A 19,329-nucleotide genomic window follows, 5' to 3' on the forward strand; every position below is an offset into this window, starting at 1 on the left:
CAGGAAGCAAGTACTACCATAGAGCCAAGCCAAAGGTACTCACTCTGTGCATCAGTCTACCATAAAGAAGTATAATATACAAAGACAGCACTGGCAATACCAAAGTTAAAGCAATTACCCAAATGTGGCTACCTAAGCAACAGTCCATTAAACAAGTCACACTGGGGACAGGGGGTGGGTGGGTAGATGAGCATACCTTTACACTGGCAAGCAGACAAAAAGGTGCATATTCAATTAATGCATGTCTGAGTGTCACCTATATACCGAGCACTGTGTTGGCATCTATGAGGGACAAAAATCCAGTATCTCCCTACCTCCCCTGTAAGATAAGGAATCCACAAATGAAATATTTAGATAACAAGACAAGTCAGTGTCAATCTGTGTCCTGCTAATAATAAATCCTATCAGAATTTAGACAGGACAGAATAGAACCAAAGAAAGGGATTAAGAGTCAGAAATCACGTAAATTAAGATTCTGATGAGGAAGATCTTGAATCCACCTCCACTTAAAGAATTTTAATCGGGATCCCTGGGTGGTGCAGCAGTTTAGCGCCTGTCTTTGGCCCAGGGCGCGATCCTGGAGACCCAGGATCGAATCCCATGTCGGGCTCCCGGTGCATGGAGCCTGCTTCTCCCTCTGCCTATGTCTCTGCCTCTCTGTGTGTGTGTGTGTGTGTGACTATCATAAATAAATAAAAATTTAAAAAAAAAAGAAAAAAGATTTATAAAAAAAAAAAAGAATTTTAATCTCAGGGGCATCTTGGTTGTTCAGTCAGTTAAGCATCTGCCTTTGGCTCAGGTCATGATTTCAGGGTCCTGGGATCTACCAGGATCCTCTACCTCTCTGTACCAGGTATCTCTACCTCTCTATCAACAGGGAGCCTGCTTCTCCCTCTCCCTCTGCCTCTCCCCTACCTTGTGTGTGAGCACACTCTCTCTCAAATACATAAATAAAATATTTTTTAAAAAAAGAATTTTATTTTTTTTAAAGACTGATTGATTGACTGATTTATGATAGACATAGAGAGAGAGAGAGAGAGAGAGAGAAAGAAAGAGAGGCAGAGACACAGGAGGAGGGAGAAGCAGGCTCCATGCCGGGAGCCCAACGTGGGACTCGATCCCGGGACCCCAGGATCGTGCCCTAGGCCAAAGGCAGGTGCTAAACCGCTGAGCCACCCAGGGATCCCCTAAAAAAAGAATTTTAACCTCAGATGTAATTAACCACAAACATAATCTAGTAAGTCACTTCCCTCATTCCCATTAGACCTGTTTCCTCATCTGTAAAGTGAAGAGGTTAGACTCAAAGCGGAGTAGTCGTAGGTCACAGTCTCTAACCTGAAATGGACCTTAGAGGTTAGAGTTGATTAGGACTGAAATTCAGTTGCAAGAACTGTATAAACATTTAGTATAGCTATATGGAACACTGAGCTAAATACAGTGGGGTATTTGTGCTGGGATCGATCTGGCTAAATAAGACTGGCCAGACCATGAGAAACCCAATTAGAGAACTGGTACTTGCTTCTGTGGCAGGTAATGGAACCTCAGTTCAAGCTGTCAGGTTAAAGTAAAATGCTATCACTGCCAAAGAACTATATAATGTGTAAAACAGACAGGGACAGCCACAAACTCTAAAAATCCAATGACACACTTAAACAAGATATTTAGTAATTCGGCATAGCCGTTGACCACTAGGAAATGTTAACAGTCAGGCTTTCATAATCAGAGGTGAGACAGTTTGATTTAGCAAAGCAATTACCCAGCTCATAAGGAAAGGCAGTTCCCCCTCAAAAAATTACCCTTGAAAATAGCAGCCACCTTCACTAATCACACAGAAAAGCATGCAACAAACATTTAAATAAGTCTTGGTTACAGTCACAAGCTGAGAAGCAGTAACAGGCTCTTCATACAAGAAAGGAAAAATTAGGGATCCCTGGGTGGCGCAGCTGTTTAGTGCCTGCCTTTGGCCCAGGGCGCGATCCTGGAGATCCGGGATCGAATCCCATGTCGGGCTCCCGGTGCATGGAGCCTGCTTCTCCCTCTGCCTGTGTCTCTGCCTCTCTCTCTCTCTCACTGTGTGCCTATCATAAATAAATAAATAAATAAAATTTAAAAAAAAAAAAGAAAGGAAAAATTACACTAGATAGTGCTAAAAATATTGAATAAGCCCCTGAACCTTTATTTCTATTTACTTAGTTGAATGATCTTTTAATGAGGAAGGTGGGGAAGGGACAAGTTCTGTTTTATAACTTCGAAACCACATTTACCAATGCGCTGATCTGTACTGCTTTGAACTCATTCTGTAAACTTGGAAGAGATTTCAAAACACATGCCTCTCAAGCAAAAAAATTAACCAGCACCATAATTGGTTATGTCCCCCTGGCTCTAATTTACTGTACCTACTACACCAGAACAAAAGTGGCACAAGCTGGGCTTGTGATCTAGTCCAATGCAGAGTGCCATCTGCTGCACATGCACAGGATGTGTGCCCTATGCAAGATTCAACCTTAGTGTCTCTCAGGGACCTTTGTAAGAGCAAGTTGTCTGTTCCCATATTTGCCTCAGACAACAGCTATGCCTCAAAAACACCTACTTACAGGAGAATTCCCATTCGTGGGACTTTAAAATACCAATACTCTCCTAACAAACAACAATTTTGTAAAGGAGGAGAGCTATGAAGGAGCAACTGCACTTTATAACGAAAAGAACACGATAAAGAGCTCAGGATATCTGGGATGGGTGGGAATCCTAAAACTGTTGCATATTAGCCGTGTAAACCTGGCCAAGACCTTCCCCTTTTCTGGGCCTCAATTCCAGGCATAAAATGTCAAGAGTTAAACAGATCTCTAAGAGATACCTTTCAAATTGAGTCTTGTGAGGAATCCTAGAATAACAGATGGAGACAGCTATATACGGGATGGCTTCAGAGCAAGCGTAGAAAGAGGGGGGGAAAAACTGTTTACATATTTTAAATAATCAGGTACAACTTTTTTCAAAATTGTACAATTCTAAGTTCATTTACAAGTCAACATTCCCATGATAACACTTCAGCCCTTCAGAAATAACACTTCACTTTAACTGTTCTTTCAGTTACAAATTCAGCACATCACTTTTACCCACCCCAGAATAGCACAGAACACTTTCATGAAGTACCCACACAAGGAAGACACTCACAGCCTGACAGATTCGCATAGTGGAAAATATACAAGGCACAAATTTAAAAATGCTAAATGAATACCACACCCAAACAGCCTTAAAAAACAAACTGCGCAAAGTCAAAAGGTGTATTAGCAAAATACAGGGATAAAGACAACTCGGGAAGTCTTGAAACGGTTTGAGGGAGAGGGTAATGCCATCAGACTTGGGGGAGGCTTTATGTTTTTAGGAAAATAAAACACATAAATGGAGGCCATGAAACATGCGGATCTAAACTGAACTGTGGGGGAAAAAGCTCGGCTCTCACCCAAAAGCTTCAGCAAAGCAATATGTCAGTATGCCAAATACGAAGTACAAATCTTCCCAAGAATGAGGATAGGATCCATACATATGACTAATAATAACAGTATCATCTTGCATTTGCAGAGCATTAGTTCTTTTCATAGCTCTTTCAGACACTTGGTTTTAGGCTGTCACCAGTCTTGGGGTATCCTCGCTGAAAACCCCCAGGCCAGTTTCCTCCCAGGAGCTACTTGGCCAGAATAAGGCAGGTGGATGGGATGTACTTGGGCTGAGCTCTGAAGGTACTAGTGTCTGCTCTCAGGCCGTCTTGCAGGGATTCTCTCCTGACCACACTCTACATACAACTCAGCCCTAGGAAATAAAATCTACACTCCTCCTCTCACCGTTGGCCAGGGACCAACACACAGCGGGGTCTACAAAGTCCAAGGAGAGAGAACCGGTCAAGAAGTCCATACCAAGTCCATCTCTTACCATCGAAAAGAAAAAAAAGAAGAAGAAGAAAGAAGGAAATCCCAATCGCTCCCAAATACACCCCAAAAGGCTGTTCAAACAGAAACTCTCCTTCGTTGCCAGCCAATGAGCTCCAGCAATAACTGGTTAATGCAAACCACCAAATGCCTGCCTCTGCGAACAACTTGCAACAGTCGCTCTGCCTCCGCCCGCTGCGCACCCCCGGGGGCTCTCCAGGCCGGCGCGAGGGACCCCCCGGCGACCTCCCGCGACCCGCGGGGACGGAGCCCGCCTCCCGAGGCAATGCAGCACCCGCCGCGAGGGGGCTGCTCCCCGTGCCCACGCACGCAGGAAGTCACGGAGGGGGATAAAGTTTGATCATCCCTCTCGCCCGTCCCCGGGGTCCCGGGCTGCCCCCCGCTCGGCCGCTCTCCGGACACCGACGGCAGGCGGCCGCGGCAACTCCGGACACCCCAACCCGCCCGGAGGAGGGGGAAAGGGGACAACTTGCACGGGGCTCAGTTCACGAGCAATGGGGCAGAGCTGTTCTAAAAAAAAAAAAAAACAAAAAAAAAAACGGGGGGGGGGAGGAGGGACCGAGATCGGGGAGCAGCCGGTTGAGAGGTTCAAGTCCCGTCCCTTCCCCGCCCTGGTGCCCCGGGTCCTGCGGGAACATCCCCGCCATCGCCCCTCCTCCCCCTCCTCCTCCTCCTCCTCCTTCTCCTCCTCCTCCACTCGGCTTCCTCCGCCCTCCCTCCCGCCCTGGTCGCCGCCGCAGGCGCCTGAAGGGCACGGCGGCTCCTCGGTGCCCGGCAAGCTCGGGAGCGGCCGCGAGTTGGGGGAACTCGCCCGCTGCCCCGGCGGCCTGCCCGCCGGCGGCTCCCACACGCCAGCGCCGCCCCGCCCTCCCCGGAGCCGCCGGGCGCGCTCGCTCACCGTCCGGTGGTGCTGCTGCTGCCGGTGGCGGCTGACGCCCAGCCCCGGGAAGCAGCCGGCAGTCAGCGCTCCGCAGCCGCCGGCGCCCCCGCCGCCGCCCCGGGAGGAGAGGAGCAGCAGGAGCGATCTACCTGCGGCGGCCGCCATCTCTCAACTGGAAACGGCGCCGACCCAGGCAGCGCAGCGGACGGCCGGGGCGGAGCTAAGGCCCGTCACTCAGCGGCGCCGGGCCAACCGCCGCCCGCGGCTGAGTGGAGGAGGCGGGGCTTCCTGCAAGGCCCAATCGACAGGCGGGAGAACCGCACTTGAGGCTGCCTGTCACTTCCAGAGTTACCTATTGTGGGACATGGTCAATTACGGGCAAATTCTAAGGAACCGGTAATCGGCACGGGAGCCCCTCGGAACAGCAGCTGTAGAGACAGGGCATACTGGGTTGGGCTAATCCTCACCAAGGATAGAGCTGCGATAAGGGTGACTGGGGGGTCATATTCGTGCTAAGCTTTGCACTTTGGGAGTGTTCTAAGTTGGCAAAACGTGAACCCAATTAGTAAATCATTAAACCAGGGATGCTGGAACTCTCAGTGACACGCCCAGAGTTATCGTTCACGACGTGACTGATGGTATTTGGATATGCTGAAATTAACCCGACGTCAAAGGGAGATCTAATGACCGTGAAATGTAGCATGATATAGGAGGGATTAGAATGCTTGTGATATCAAAGTCCCAGAATGAGTGCACGCCATCAGAGTGAATTAACACACCTATCTACATTTCAGATACTCGATTCGTTTTTACAGCACCTTTTAGACTGATACTCTTACGCTCTCCAGAAGGAATAATCGTGTTACTATCTTTGACCCTATGCACACTTATTAAACTATGGAAACAGAACACGTTGGCAATGTAATCGAAGTCATGTAAAGGTTATTTTAATGAATTTTGAGAATTTAGATAAGCTAGCCATCAGGATACACTTTGGAATAATTCTTGATCTCTCTCTCTCTCTCTCTCTCTCTCTCTCTCTCTCTCTCTTTTTAAAGGTTTTCTTATTTATTCATGAGAGACACAAGGAGAGAGGCAGAGACATAGGCAGAGGGAGAAGCAGGCTCCCAACTTGGTCCCCGGACCCCAGGATCATGATCTGTACCAAAGGCAGATGCTCAACCACTGAGCCATCCAGCTGCCCCATCGATCACTTCCTCTTGAAAAATACTTCATTTTCCCCCAAGGAACAAGATCATAATGAAAGCTCATTAAAGACTGTGAAAGAAGTATTTCCTTAGAAGAGGATTTCCTAAAAATAAAAAATAAAATAAAATAAATTTTAAAAAAGAGGATTTCAAAAAAAAAAAAAGAGGATTTCCTTGCTGTTATAAGCTGGATAGTCCTCACATCTTTTAAAATCTGAAACAGAAAAATAGTTTAATAAGCAGCTAAAAGTATTCATCTAGATTTTGGAAAACGTCTTGGTAGTGTAGCCTTAGGTGATCAAGCTGAAACAAACAAACAAAAATATATCACACACAATTCTACTGTATCACTTGTTCTAATAATATTTCTTTTAAGGCTTCACTGAAATGGTACTTGTTTGGCCAAGAATTGCTAAATAATGAAGTGGAGCTTTTGGTTTGTTCAATCCTCCCACCCCACCCCAGAACAGTAAAATGACTGGCTTCTTTAGGTGAGAATATCACACCACTCACCCAAAAGGCATGTATTGCCCAACAAGTGGAACCTGAGAGCTCAAGAATGCGATGAGGCCGTCCCACCCCTGCCATTCAACAGCTGCACACACTAATCCTCCTTGATGGAAATCTGTGACATTCCTGGAACAACTTCCCTTACAATCATTTTCTGCCCATCTATATTTATCCTATCTGCACGTTATGTATTTACCTGTGCTGTGCCATTTCCTCCTTCTTACTAGGATTACCATGAATTTTACTTTTTTTATTTTCTATGCCTTTGCCATATCTGGCTATGAATCAAGATTGTCCCTCCATCTCCATCTTAGATTTTGAGAAGTTCTACTGGAATTGTCTTTCTCCTATTTTTCCAAATACAGAGATTAGACATGCATCCTGCAGTTCTGAGATTTAGTCCTGTGCATTTGCAAAAGAAGCACAATAAATAGGGTTTTCTTTAACTGCATAAACCTGAAACTAGAGGGATTACCAAAAGCTTCCTTCTTATTTACCAAAAGATGTCATCTTTTAACTACCAAGATAAAACCATCGATGCACCCCAGGTAGGCTGTGTAATTTGAGGGTCCACTGACTAAACTGAGTTCTAATAATCCAGGACTAGAAATTAAGCAAATATCAATTACCTCCTCACAGAGAAAGTCTTTTCCATAGCTGCAAAGGATATTTCTCACATTAGTTGGTTGGCCAAGCCCCATAATAAGAAAGTGTAGATAGCTCAACAGAAAGTATCCTCATTCCTAAAAAAATAAGTAATAAATTACCTATGAAGGAAAGGAAATTAATATTCATTGAGTACCTGCTATGCCAGGCATTGTGCTGATCACAAAATAATATTTTCATAAAAAATGGCAAGGTAATCATGAAAAACTTCAAAACATCATAACTTTTGAGGATAAAAAAATTGAAGAAAACCTAAATGTTTTCTAACAGGGAATTTGTTAATAAGAGACTAATCCTATTACAGAATATTATACAACCGTTAACAAAATGAATTATCCCATCTATACTTTAAAGAAGTAATAATGCAGTACAGATGAACCTTTTGAAAAGTTATTTATATACATAAAAGTTACTTACATATATTTGTATATGTTATATATATATTTCAGATACAGAGTGACTTCTGGAAAAAGTCATGTTAACTCTGGGGACTTTTGAGGGGTAGCTACCCTTTTGAATTTCCCATCTGCATGTTATTTTTATCATTTTAAAAACATGGTCACTGCAATCTACATGGCCACAGAGTTGTTTTCTGTGCCAATCTTAAAACAGGTTGATCTTTTTTTAGCTAAAACTAATCAGAACAGATTTCCTGGAGCATGAAACTCTAACTAGGCTCCCTACTAAAATGTACACCGAAGTCAGCTCCCAATTATGACTCAACTCAATGGAGTATTTGCCTAAAAGCTTTCCAGAATAGCCAAAATAGGTGATGCACACAGTTCATTGACATGGGCAAGAAATCATGACAGGGATCTGCTTAGAGGTCTGGGGGCTGTGTTTCATTGTTCACAGATGGTGTGAATTGTTATGCAAGTAAGATCAGCAATTCTTAAAGAATAGAGAAAAAGTATGATGTAAGTATAATAGTAAAAAAGGAGAGCAATAGGAGAAAGAGTTTTACCGTCAAATATTTACCATGTCATAAATCACAGCCTAGATCTGTTTTCGTGGTTATTTGGGGTTCACTATTTTCCCAGGTGTCATTATTCCCATTTCTCTACCCCTACCCATCTGCAGCCATCTCACCATCACGACCACTCCCATTCCCATGACATCTTCACTTCTGTAATCTTTTATGTTTTTTCTTCAGCTTCTCTGGGCCAGAAACATTTCTAGTAAGTGTAGCCAAGAAGGGCTGAACTCCTCATAAACCCCACCACATATTCTTTCCTGTCTACATTTACATCTAGTCTCACTTCATTGAACGTACAGTTTTTTCCATCCTTATTTTTATTTCTCTCCTCTTCTTCCTCCAATATTCCCATCCCCCTTACTCTAATAGAAACTGCAACCTTACACTGGATTATGTACATACTTTACATACATAATTTACATTGATATATTTACATGTGACCTCTTAAAATTTTTGTATGGCAGGAGTCTCATGCCCTGGCCTCCAAAGAATGACTGACTCCATATTCATTTTGTTAACTCAGCGACCCCATAATCTAAATTCTTTTAGATCAGGAACATCAATCTGCAAGTTCTCTTCTATCGAGAGCAGGACACCAGGAAAACACTGAGTTGAAAAGGGTAGGGCTTGTTCAAATAGGACTGTCGTTATTCGTGTTTCTCAAGATCTGAGAGGTTGGCAGCAAGCATTAACGCTGTCCCTTCTGTGTTGGATTGGCTGTGCCTTCCTACAGCCTTTGCTATTTACTAGACCTTTGGAGCCAGGAAGTCTTTTGCCTCTATCTGAAGCGATTCAAAGGGGCAGAACACTAATTTTGCACTCAAATAAACCACACACCTCCACAGGATTTCAGCGCTCATTCTTATGGAACCAAACACCATTCCAGAGTAGCCAAAAGTGTCAAAAGATCACAAGAACATTCTCTAACAATGTTATAGCAAAATTCCGAATTGGTAAAGTACTCTACCTCTCTCAGCAATCTCTAGGTATTTACTACTTATACCCTGAAAATGCCCTGACATTTCAACCTCCAGCTCTGCTCCTGCTGTCCCTATAAGCCACCTGTTTCACCTTTTGAAGACCAGCTTTACCTCCTCTGAGAGTCAACGTTCAGGTAAAAGTAAACTCTCATAGTTGATGGTTTGACTTTGTATCATAGTACTTTCATGCTTGATGTGAGCTGATCTGACAATGAGGTCGGCCACACTCCCTTGGTTATCAGACCTATGTGATTAGACTAATCTCGTCGCCTGGGCCACAGTCCCCTTCTCTCATCTTCTAAGTATAATTTGTATCAAAATTATTTGTGTTACTATATTTCTCTTACAGAACTCTTCCAGGTTAGTGTTGCCAATCTGGCAAACTCATTTAAGCTAACTCTTTAGACGATAAGTACTTCTTGGATTGCCTCTTTTACACAACATTTAAATTTATAGGACCCTCCCAATGCTGAGAGCCAAAATATTTTCACAAAGTATGGCAGGCTTCACAAAATTATTCTGGGGTGAGATAGTTCATTAAAAGTCTTCAAAAATTCATTAATACCAAGCCACATTAGTCTACCTACTTCAAGGTCAGATTTGTCTTTACATTATGCCGAATGTTGCCTAAATTTCAGCTCCTCTGAAACCAAACAAATTTTGTGTCAAATGCTATATTCATCCTTCACTTTGACGTCATGCATATAATCTTCATCAGTACTTATTTATATGTGAACACATAAAGACTCTGGGCTGTGGGTAGCACTTGGTAGGAGGCAGAGGGTGGAGGAAGCTGTGGGCGTGAGACTGGTCACTGCCAGTTAACAACAGGTGCGAATGCTGCTCTTTAAATTTAGCCATTGCACTTGGCATCTTGTCTCTCAGCCGTCACTTATGGCAACCACAGCTGATTTGGAAAGGATCAAGGAAAGAATGACAGAAAGGGTCACATTTATTAAAAGCCAGAGAGAAAAAGCACTTTGTTCTCTTTTATTTAATAAAAGCTAGCCTAAGAAATAAAAAGCAGCATGAGACTTGGGAAGTGTAAAAACAGCTTAAAAGAATGAAAAGGGGAAGAAAATTATTCAAAGAGATAGCAATTATTAACAAATCATTCTTAATTAGGCACTTTAAAAGCCATTCAGCTGCCAAAACTTGGGAGCAAAATTATTTAAAATGTGGGTAGAGACTCAGAAAATAATTACTATTAATTGGGAGTTGGGATAAGAGAAAGGGACAAGACCTGGATGAGGATAATTCATTTATTCATTCATTTGATCAGTCAGTCAAGAAAAATATATCGAATGCCTCTTATGTGCCAGGCAACATATGCCAGGAGAAACTTTCTAAAATTTACATGTTTTGCATCATATAGTACTTTTTTCTAAAATGCTCATCCTAACCTTGAAACAAGATCAATTCTTCCCATAACTTTGCAGTCAAACACTTATAGATCATTTGAAAGAATTAGAAAGATCCCTTGAGTTATCTTGGAGTCTCTATATAACATAAATTTAAAACAGACTACCAATGTAATAAACCACTCCACCCACCAAAATTAGTAAGAAGACATATGAAAAAAATGTAGTTGTTGTCATTGTGTAGTAGGGTACAATGCTTTTTCTTTTTTAAAATAAAGCCATTTTTTAAGACTTATTTATTTATTTATTTATTTTAGAGAGAGAAAATGAGAGATAGTATGAGTGGGAGGGGCAAAGGGAGAGGGAAAGAGAATCTCAGGCAGACTCCATGCTGAGCTCAGAGCCCAATTTAGTGACTTGCTCCTAGAACTCTGAAATCATGACCTGAGCTGAAACCAAGAGTCAGACGCCTAACCAACTGCACCACCCAGGTGCCTCAGTAGAGTACAATTCTAGTTTCTGACTAGTTCATTGCCTAGAATATAAAGAAAATTTCCATCTTAGGGAATTATAAGAAGACATTTCGTTTCTTCCTTCATGCCTTGTTTGGCTAAGATATATAGATTAGGTTGAAAAGGTCCCTTTGGCTTTTCTAGCATCAGAGAGAATAACTCCTTTAATAGACTTGTTAAAATTAAACAAGATTTATAGCATCTATAGGTGCTCTAAGGCTCTGAAGCAATCAGATCTATTAACTATTCAATCAAAACATGATCATTATTAAGAGGGTATTTTCACATAATACCACCAGATTATAAACCTAAAATAGCATGAGTAAAGGTCCTAATTCAAAATCCTGGGTTAGGGACGCCTGGGTGGCTCAGCAGTTGAGGGTCTGCCTTCAGCTCACAGCGTGATCCTGAAGTCCCTGGATGGAATCCCACATCTGGCTCCCTGGATGGAGCCTGTTTCTTCCTCTCTCTCTCTCTCTCTCTCTCTCTCTCTCTCTCTCTCTCTCTCTCTGTCTCTCATGAATAAATAAATAAAATCTTTTTTTAAAAAATCCTGGGTTAATTTGGAATATTTCCCATGATATTTTATAATTATTTTAATTCCCATGATGAAGAACTCACTGAGGAGGATGTGAAAAAGATTGTAAAGATTTGAGGATTCTTTTAAAATAGACCTTTGCTACTTTCTTACCAATTTTGTGTTTGGGAAGATGAAAACATATGAGCATAGACAATAATTTCCTGTTTGCAGACATGAGTCCTTCTCCGAGAAACAGACTTAGGAAGTGAAGGAATCTTGTTAAATAAAATTTTACATATAGGTTAATAGTAAGCAGGACAACTTTGAAAGTAAAACCCTAGCCATTAGTCATTTCCGGAATGGATTCCTTAGGATGGTAACTCCCAATCTTTGTTCCATCTTTGCAAATAAATTTGTAACACATGGCTATCATAAACAATAGCTTACTAAAAGCATCTCAATAAATAAGATGGACTTTGGCTCCTACAAAATTCTAAGTGTGTTAGTTGTAACTACATTGTGCCCAAATATCTCCTTGTATTAGAGGATCTGAAATATTTCTCAAATTTAATAAAAGAACTTATTCTGTAACTACAGTTAATGTCTATCCCTGAGTTCCAAGAAATTCATTCCTTATTTCAAGGAGTTACCACAGCTAACAAACCAACAGAAGAATCTGGCCTCACAAGCTTACCATATAAGAAGAGATAAGAGAAATAGAAGAGTATTGTAGGAGGGCATTTTACCTATTTTTGAGGATCTGGGAAGGGTTCTCAGGAGATCCCTCTGGTGAAATCTGACAGATTAGTAGGAGTAAATGCCAGAGGGAGAATAGTGAGATATGATACCAAAGAGGCAACGAGAATCAGTTACATAGCATCTTATAAACCATATTAGATAGTTTGAACTTTATACAAAGAACAAAGGTTAAGTCTTGAAGGATTTTAGAAATGGAAGAGATTAGAGAATAGATTGGAGACCAGAGAGACTGAAGGACAGAAAACAAATTAGGAGATATAGGCAAGAAACACCAACAATATGGTTTATAATATTGGCCATGGGGAAAAAATAGACTAATTTAGGGAGATTGTATATAAGAAATTGAATCAAAAGGTATTAATAATTGAGAAGATATTTGGAGGCAGCAGGGGAATGAAGGAGAGTAAGATATCAAAGGAGATTTCTAAGTGTCTCACTTGGGCAACAGGGTGGATGCTGGTGCCAAACACTGAAAGAGGAAACACAAAAAAGATTTATTATTGCAGGAAAATGAACTCAGTTTTGAAAATGTTGTATGACAGGGGTGCCTGGGTGGCTCAGTCAATTAAGTACCTGGCTTTTGGTTTGGCTTGGGTCATGATCTCATGGGTGGTGGGATCCTACCCCAGGCTCCATGCTTAACAGGGAGTCTGCTTGGGGATTCCCACCTTCTCCCCTCCCCTGACTCACATGTGCCCCTTGCATGCACATACTCTCTCTCTAAAACAAATAAGAAAAGAAAATGTTGTATGGCAGGTGCCTTGAGACATCCAAGCAGCAATATTCATCAGATAATTGGTTATTAGAGCCTGATGAATTGATAGAAATAAATGTAGGGGTCATTAGCATATAGATAGTTGGTAAATGAAGCCATAGGATTTTTTTTAAAAGATTTTATTTATTTATTCATAGACACAGAGAGAAAGAGGCAGAGACACACAGGCAGAGGAAGAAGCAGGCTCCATGCAGGGAGCCCGATGTGGGACTTGATCCCGGGTCCCCAGGATCACACCCCAGGCTGCAGGCAGCACCAAACCGCTGCGCCACCGGGGCTGCCCTTTTTTTTTTTTTTTAAGATTTTATTTATTTATAAGCCATAGGATTGATTGAAACCATCCAGGTTGCGTATGGGGAAGAAAAGAAGATCTAAGAAATTAGTTTCCATTTAATGTTCTTCAATAATACATGCTTTAAAAATATTTGAGTAAACGAATGAATGAATAAAAAAAACACAAGTCTTAATAAAATCTAGAAGGCAGGGCACCTCGGTGGCTCAGTGGTTGAGCATCTGCCTTTGGCACAGGTCGTGATCCTGGGGTCCTGGGATCAAGTCCCGCATCAGGCTCCCCACGGGAAGCCTGCTTCTCCCTCTGCCTGCGTCTATGCCATTCTCTGCGTGTCTCTCATGAATAAATAAATAAATAAGTAAATAAATAAATAAATAAATAAATAAATAACTCTTTTTTCAAAATCTAGAAGGCTTTTTTAAAAAAAGATTTTATTTATTTATTCATGAGAGAGAGACAGAGAGAGGCAGAGACGCAGGCAGAGGGAGAAGCAGGTTCCATGCAGGGAGCGGACGTGGGGCTCAATCCCGGGTCTCCAGGATCACGCCCTGGACTGAGGGCGGCGCTAAACCGCTGGGCCAGCAGGGCTGCCCTAGAAGGCATTAACATTTGTACAGGACTTCTTCAGTATTTAGTATTGATATTCACTTTTTCAGTATTCATTATTGATATTCACTGACCTCAGGTAGTTAGGTCAGTTTTCAAAAATGTTCTGGATCTCTGAATATTTTTTTAAAATTTACTGTAAGATTCTTATATTATTACAATGACAGTATGTATAGAGGAACCAAGCTGAATTCTAATACTTCAGTAAGAAGCAAATCCACATAGTTGGCATAGTTCCTTGCTCCTAATTAATGGTCTAAAATCATATGTTCAGGGACACCTGGGTGGCTCAGTGGTTGAACATCTGCCTTTGGCTCAGGGCATGATCCCAGACTCCTGGGATGGAGTCCTGCATCGGCTGTCTGTGGGGAGCCTGCTTCTCCCTCTGCCTATGTTTCTGCCTCTCTCTCTCTGTGTCTCATGAATAAATAAATTGAAAATCTTTAAAAAAAATAAATAAAATCATATGCTCAAAGAGAATTGTAGAATGAATGAATAAATACTTAAGTGAAATACATATTCCTATCTTCTCACAATAGAGAAAATTATAGTACCTCCACTCCACTGCTCTTAATGTTTGTTGAGGTATGACAATGAGAACAACATAAGCAATGTAGTCCCTAAGGCCTTTTAATCAAAGGAGGAACAGTTGTACTAATAACTCTGCCTAGGCATATTGACAGAAAGCTGGGATGATATTGACAAGAACTCATCCAAAATATGCAGAGCTCTCACAAATCAAGAAAAAGGCAGCAACCCAACAGAAAAAATGGGCATGACTCGAACAGATAATTCACAAAAAGAGGAGATAAAAATAGCTAGTAAACAAAATAAATAAACAAATTTCCCCACAAAGGTGATTTAAATTATTATTTTTTAAGATTTTATTTATTCATGAGAGACACACAGAGAGAGAGGCAGAGACACAGGCAGAGGGAGAAGCAGGCTCCCTACACGGAGCCTGATGCAGGACCCAATCCCAGGACCCTGGGATCACAACCTGAGCTAAAGGCAGATGCTCACTCAACCACTGAGCTAATCCAGGACCCTCAAGAAATGCAAATTAAAAACCACAATACAGAGGCACCTGGGTGGCTCAGTCAGTTAAGCATCTGCCTTCTGCTCATGTCATGATCTTGAGGTCCTGGGTTCAAGCCCCACATCAGGCTCCCTCCTCAGCAGGGAGTCTGCTTCTCCCTCTGCCCCTCCCTCCCATTGGCACCCTCTCTCTCTTCTCTCTCAAGTAAATAAAATCGTAAAAGAAAAAAACCACCCACAATGCAATAGCACTTGAAGCCCAGCAGAGTAGTCAAAATGAAAAAGATGAAAAATATCAAGTTTTGGCAATGACATGTAGCAATCTCAAGTTCTATATGTTGCTGGTGGGAGTATAAATTGGCACAACCACTATATCAGTCATAGTACATTCAGGAGACAGAAATCACACCAATTACTTGAAGAAACAATTTAATATAAAGAATTATTAATAAAGTGCCCTTCTCTAGTTTTAATAATTTTAATCATTGTTCTCTTAGCCAGAGGAATTATAGCTGCTTCCTATAGTTGCTACCCCATGATTCTTTCAAGTTTTCTTTTTACTCTTGTAGTTAGTTGACATCTTTACACCTAGTTAATAATTATTTACAATTATTTCTTCCCAAGTGACTAGTATGGTTTTAGTCTGCTGACTAATATAGAATTGATCCCAGGAGTGATCCAGGAAGCAGACCCTCAAATATAGGATTGAGGAAATGTTATGATCAAGTCTTTGGGTATGAAAGCAGTGCTTAGCTCTTCATCAATAAGAAACATGCTGCTAGAAACCCACATGTGATATATTCACATTTAATCAAATTATCACCTATAGGAATGTGATTAATTGTCTTCTAAGTAAGACAAATGTCTTGGGGTTCAAGTGGCCACTGCACTTTATCAATATGATAATAATGATGACTTCTAGGACTGTGATGTGGCCTGAGACCTAGCCATCTACAGACGTAGGTTTTCATGTTATTGGGAGCGGAGTATAGGAGCAAGGGTGTTCAGATTGAAACTGTACAACTCTCATATCCTGGTCACCGGCAAGGATCCTACACATTATAGGAGTAGTTCAGACTTAGAAATCTTTCTGGGAGACTACTCTGTGCATATGGGAGGGATAATTGAGCTACTAATTCAAACTGGCCAAATTACTAAAGCACACATTTCTTTTACAAATAAAAAGATAGCGACTGAAAGACAGAAAGAGAAAGCAACTTGGAAATCATTTAGTTCTATTCTCTCATTGGACCAAAACAAAACAAAAATAATTTATTGAGACCTAGAGAGGTAAATACTGAGGACCTACTAGCGCTAAGTGCTTTAATATGTATTAGCTTATTTAATCCTCTGACTAACATTATAACTAGGTATTAGTATTCCTGTTTTACAGATAAAGAAATTGAGGTTAAGTAATTTATGCCAACTCAGCAACCAAACTCAGGAATGAAGGACTCTAGCACCCACACTCAACCATTACTGTAATCTGACTCTCTGGAAGCCAGCACTCTTGATATGCAGTTCAATATGATTTTTTTTTAAGATTTTTGAGAGACAGAGCATGAACAGGGGAAAGGGGCAGAGGGAAAGGGAGAAGCAGACTTCCCACTAAGCAGGGAGCCTGATGCAAGGCTCTATCCCAAGACCACAGGATTATGACCTGGCTTAACCAACTGAGCCACCCAGGTGTCCCCCAATATTATACTTTTGAAGCTACAATTCAGCATTGCTTTTTCTCACAAGTTGAACAGGGATGCAATGGAGGATAAAGCCACATAGAAAGACCTGAAAAAGATTTCACAGGTTCTCTAATGCAGTCTCCATCCACAGTGATGTCATTGAAGTGTAAGCACATACCTGACTTGCCCAAGTCCACAAAGCTATTTTTTTTAAAGATTTTATTTATTTATTCATGAGAATACACAGAGAGGAGAGAGAGAGAGAGAGAGAGACAGGCAGAGACACAGGCAGAGGGAGAAGCAGGCTCCATGCAGGGAGCCCGAGGTGGGACTCGATCCCAGGACTCTAGGATCATGCCCTGGCTGAAGGCGGCGCTAAACTGCTGAGCCAGCCGGGCTGCCCCACAAAGCTAATTTTTTCCCAAGGGAGAGGACATTTTATTTATTTGAAAGGTTGTTTTTTGTTCTTTGGGTTTTTTTAAAATAATCTCTACACTCAATGTGGGGCTCAAACTCACGACCCTGAGATCAATAGTCCCACGCTCTTCTGACTGAGCCAGCCAGATGCCCCCCACAAAGCTATTTAGTGGTAGAGGCAGAGCTAGAATCCAAGTTTCCTAACACTGAGGCAATTTTCTTTTCATTATATTACAAAATTTGCCCCTTCCACATTCTCTCTTTTCAGAGGTGGGTCTTGGTATAGGGTCCAAAGTTCTTATTGACTCTTTAAATGCACCGGCTAATGTGAGATTGGGAAGCTTGTTCATTAAATGCACACAGCTTCTACTTCCTGGTTCGCATTCAATGCCACCTCTAGTTTTATACATTAACAGATTGGGCAGCTACTATATGCTGTGCTGAAAAGTCCCCTATTTCAAACTCTCTACATGACCTTTGCCTTCATACTTCAAACTCTCTCAGGGTTCACTCCTTTGGGTTGAAACACTGAAACCTTTGTTAAAATGCCAATGGACAGGGATCCCTGGGTGGCGCAGAGGTTTGGCACCTGCCTTTGGCCCAGGGCACGATCCTGGAGACCCGGGATCGAGTCCCACGTCGGGCTCCCGGTGCATGGAGCCTGCTTCTCCCTCTGCCTATGTCTCTGCCTCTCTCTCTCTCTCTGTGTGACTATCATAAATAAATAAAAAAAAATGCCAATGGACAATATAACTAAAGGAAGTTCTGAATCCCTTAGCTTGAATTAGTTCATGCAATTAGCACTCATCTCATAGAAGAATCCTGAAGGAGTAGGACTCTGGAGAGATTTGAATTTTCATGGCAGAAATGAACGGCATAGGATGACCTGAGAGAGGTGAGACAGATCATAGTGGAACCTACAGGGATAGGTCATGGCCATATGAAATCATTGAGCACCTGAAGAGGTGACAAGAAATGAAAAGTCAGAAAGTGGTATAGAAATGGGGTAGAAAATGGAGCACTTTTATACAAATTCAAAAAAGAGACCCCCCCCCTTTTTTTAGATTTTATTTATTTATTCATGAGAGACACAGAGAGAGCAGCAGAGACATAGGCAGAGGGAGAAGCAGGCTCCCTGCAGGGAGCTCAATGTGGGACTCAATCCCAGGACCCTGGGATCAGGCCCTGAGCCAAAGGCAGACGCTCAACCATTGAACCATCCAGGCATCCCAAAAAAAGAGACCCTTTCTTTTTTACAGACAAAAGTCTCCAATGTCTTCCACTGGAGAATGGAACACAGACTAGATTTCTACTTTTACTGGCCCAGCTGGAACACTGAACAACCATTTGTGATATAGACTTGTGCAAATCACATGCATCATAATGTCACTGAGAGGCTACCCTCCCTGCCACCCCTGCCATTGCTACTCATTTCCCAAAATAGCCACATAAAAAAGGGAACTAACCTTCATAATGCCTGGCCACAGCCCTCAATGAATTTACTGAGCTCTTTCTCTGTATAGTCAGTCATCACAAACAACTCACAGAGTTAGATATTACTTTTCCAACTTTACAGATGAGAAATACAATGGCCAAAAGAATTTAGGTAATTTCCCTAAAGCACACAACTAAGACATCATTCAAAGAGGCTAAGTACAGTGTGCAGAGCTGAGTCAAGCTGGGTCTGTCTGATTCGTGCTTATCTTTGTCTCATTAGACCACACCTCTTCACGGAAAACTGCTTCCTAGAGTTTACATAGTCATAGGTTCTCAGTTATGCCAACCCTATTCTTTACTCACTGCGTTGACCATCAATGATCTAATATAACACAGGTAAGCACGCAGGTTTCTCATTTGTAAGTGGACCATCTGGGAGGCAAAATATGGAAACAGAACCTTTGACAAGGTCATAAGGAAGTTAATTAAATCTAGATTTTAAAGTATTTTTCTAAAATCTGAAAGAAAGAAAAAAAATACTGTTAATGATAATATTGAGTACTAGTGGGTCGCCTGGGTGGCTTGGTCAATTAAGTGTCTTCCTTTGGGCTCAGGTTGTGATGCTGGGGTCCTGGGATGGAGTCCTGCTCAGCGAGGAGCCTACCTATCCCTCTCTCCACCCCTCCCCCAGTTCGTGCTCTCTCTTGCTCACACTCACTCTCTCGTTCTCAAATAAATAAAATCTTTAAAAAATACTGAGTATTGGGGA

At 41.9% G+C, this 19,329-nt stretch overlaps 1 protein-coding gene across 1 annotated transcript in view; it reads right to left on the reverse strand.

The window, feature by feature from the left end:
- The window catches only part of MCU (mitochondrial calcium uniporter), a 195,121-nt gene extending 190,132 nt beyond the window's left edge, over positions 1-4,989 (reverse strand). The window contains 1 exon segment of the mRNA XM_055325882.1: positions 4,843-4,989. Coding sequence (XP_055181857.1) covers positions 4,843-4,989 — 147 coding nt within the window.
- Between the last annotated feature and the right edge of the window lie 14,340 nt (positions 4,990-19,329).

This window comes from Nyctereutes procyonoides, unplaced genomic scaffold (assembly GCF_905146905.1).
Source record: "Nyctereutes procyonoides isolate TBG_1078 unplaced genomic scaffold, NYPRO_anot_genome, whole genome shotgun sequence".
Taxonomy (NCBI): Eukaryota; Metazoa; Chordata; class Mammalia; order Carnivora; family Canidae; genus Nyctereutes; species Nyctereutes procyonoides.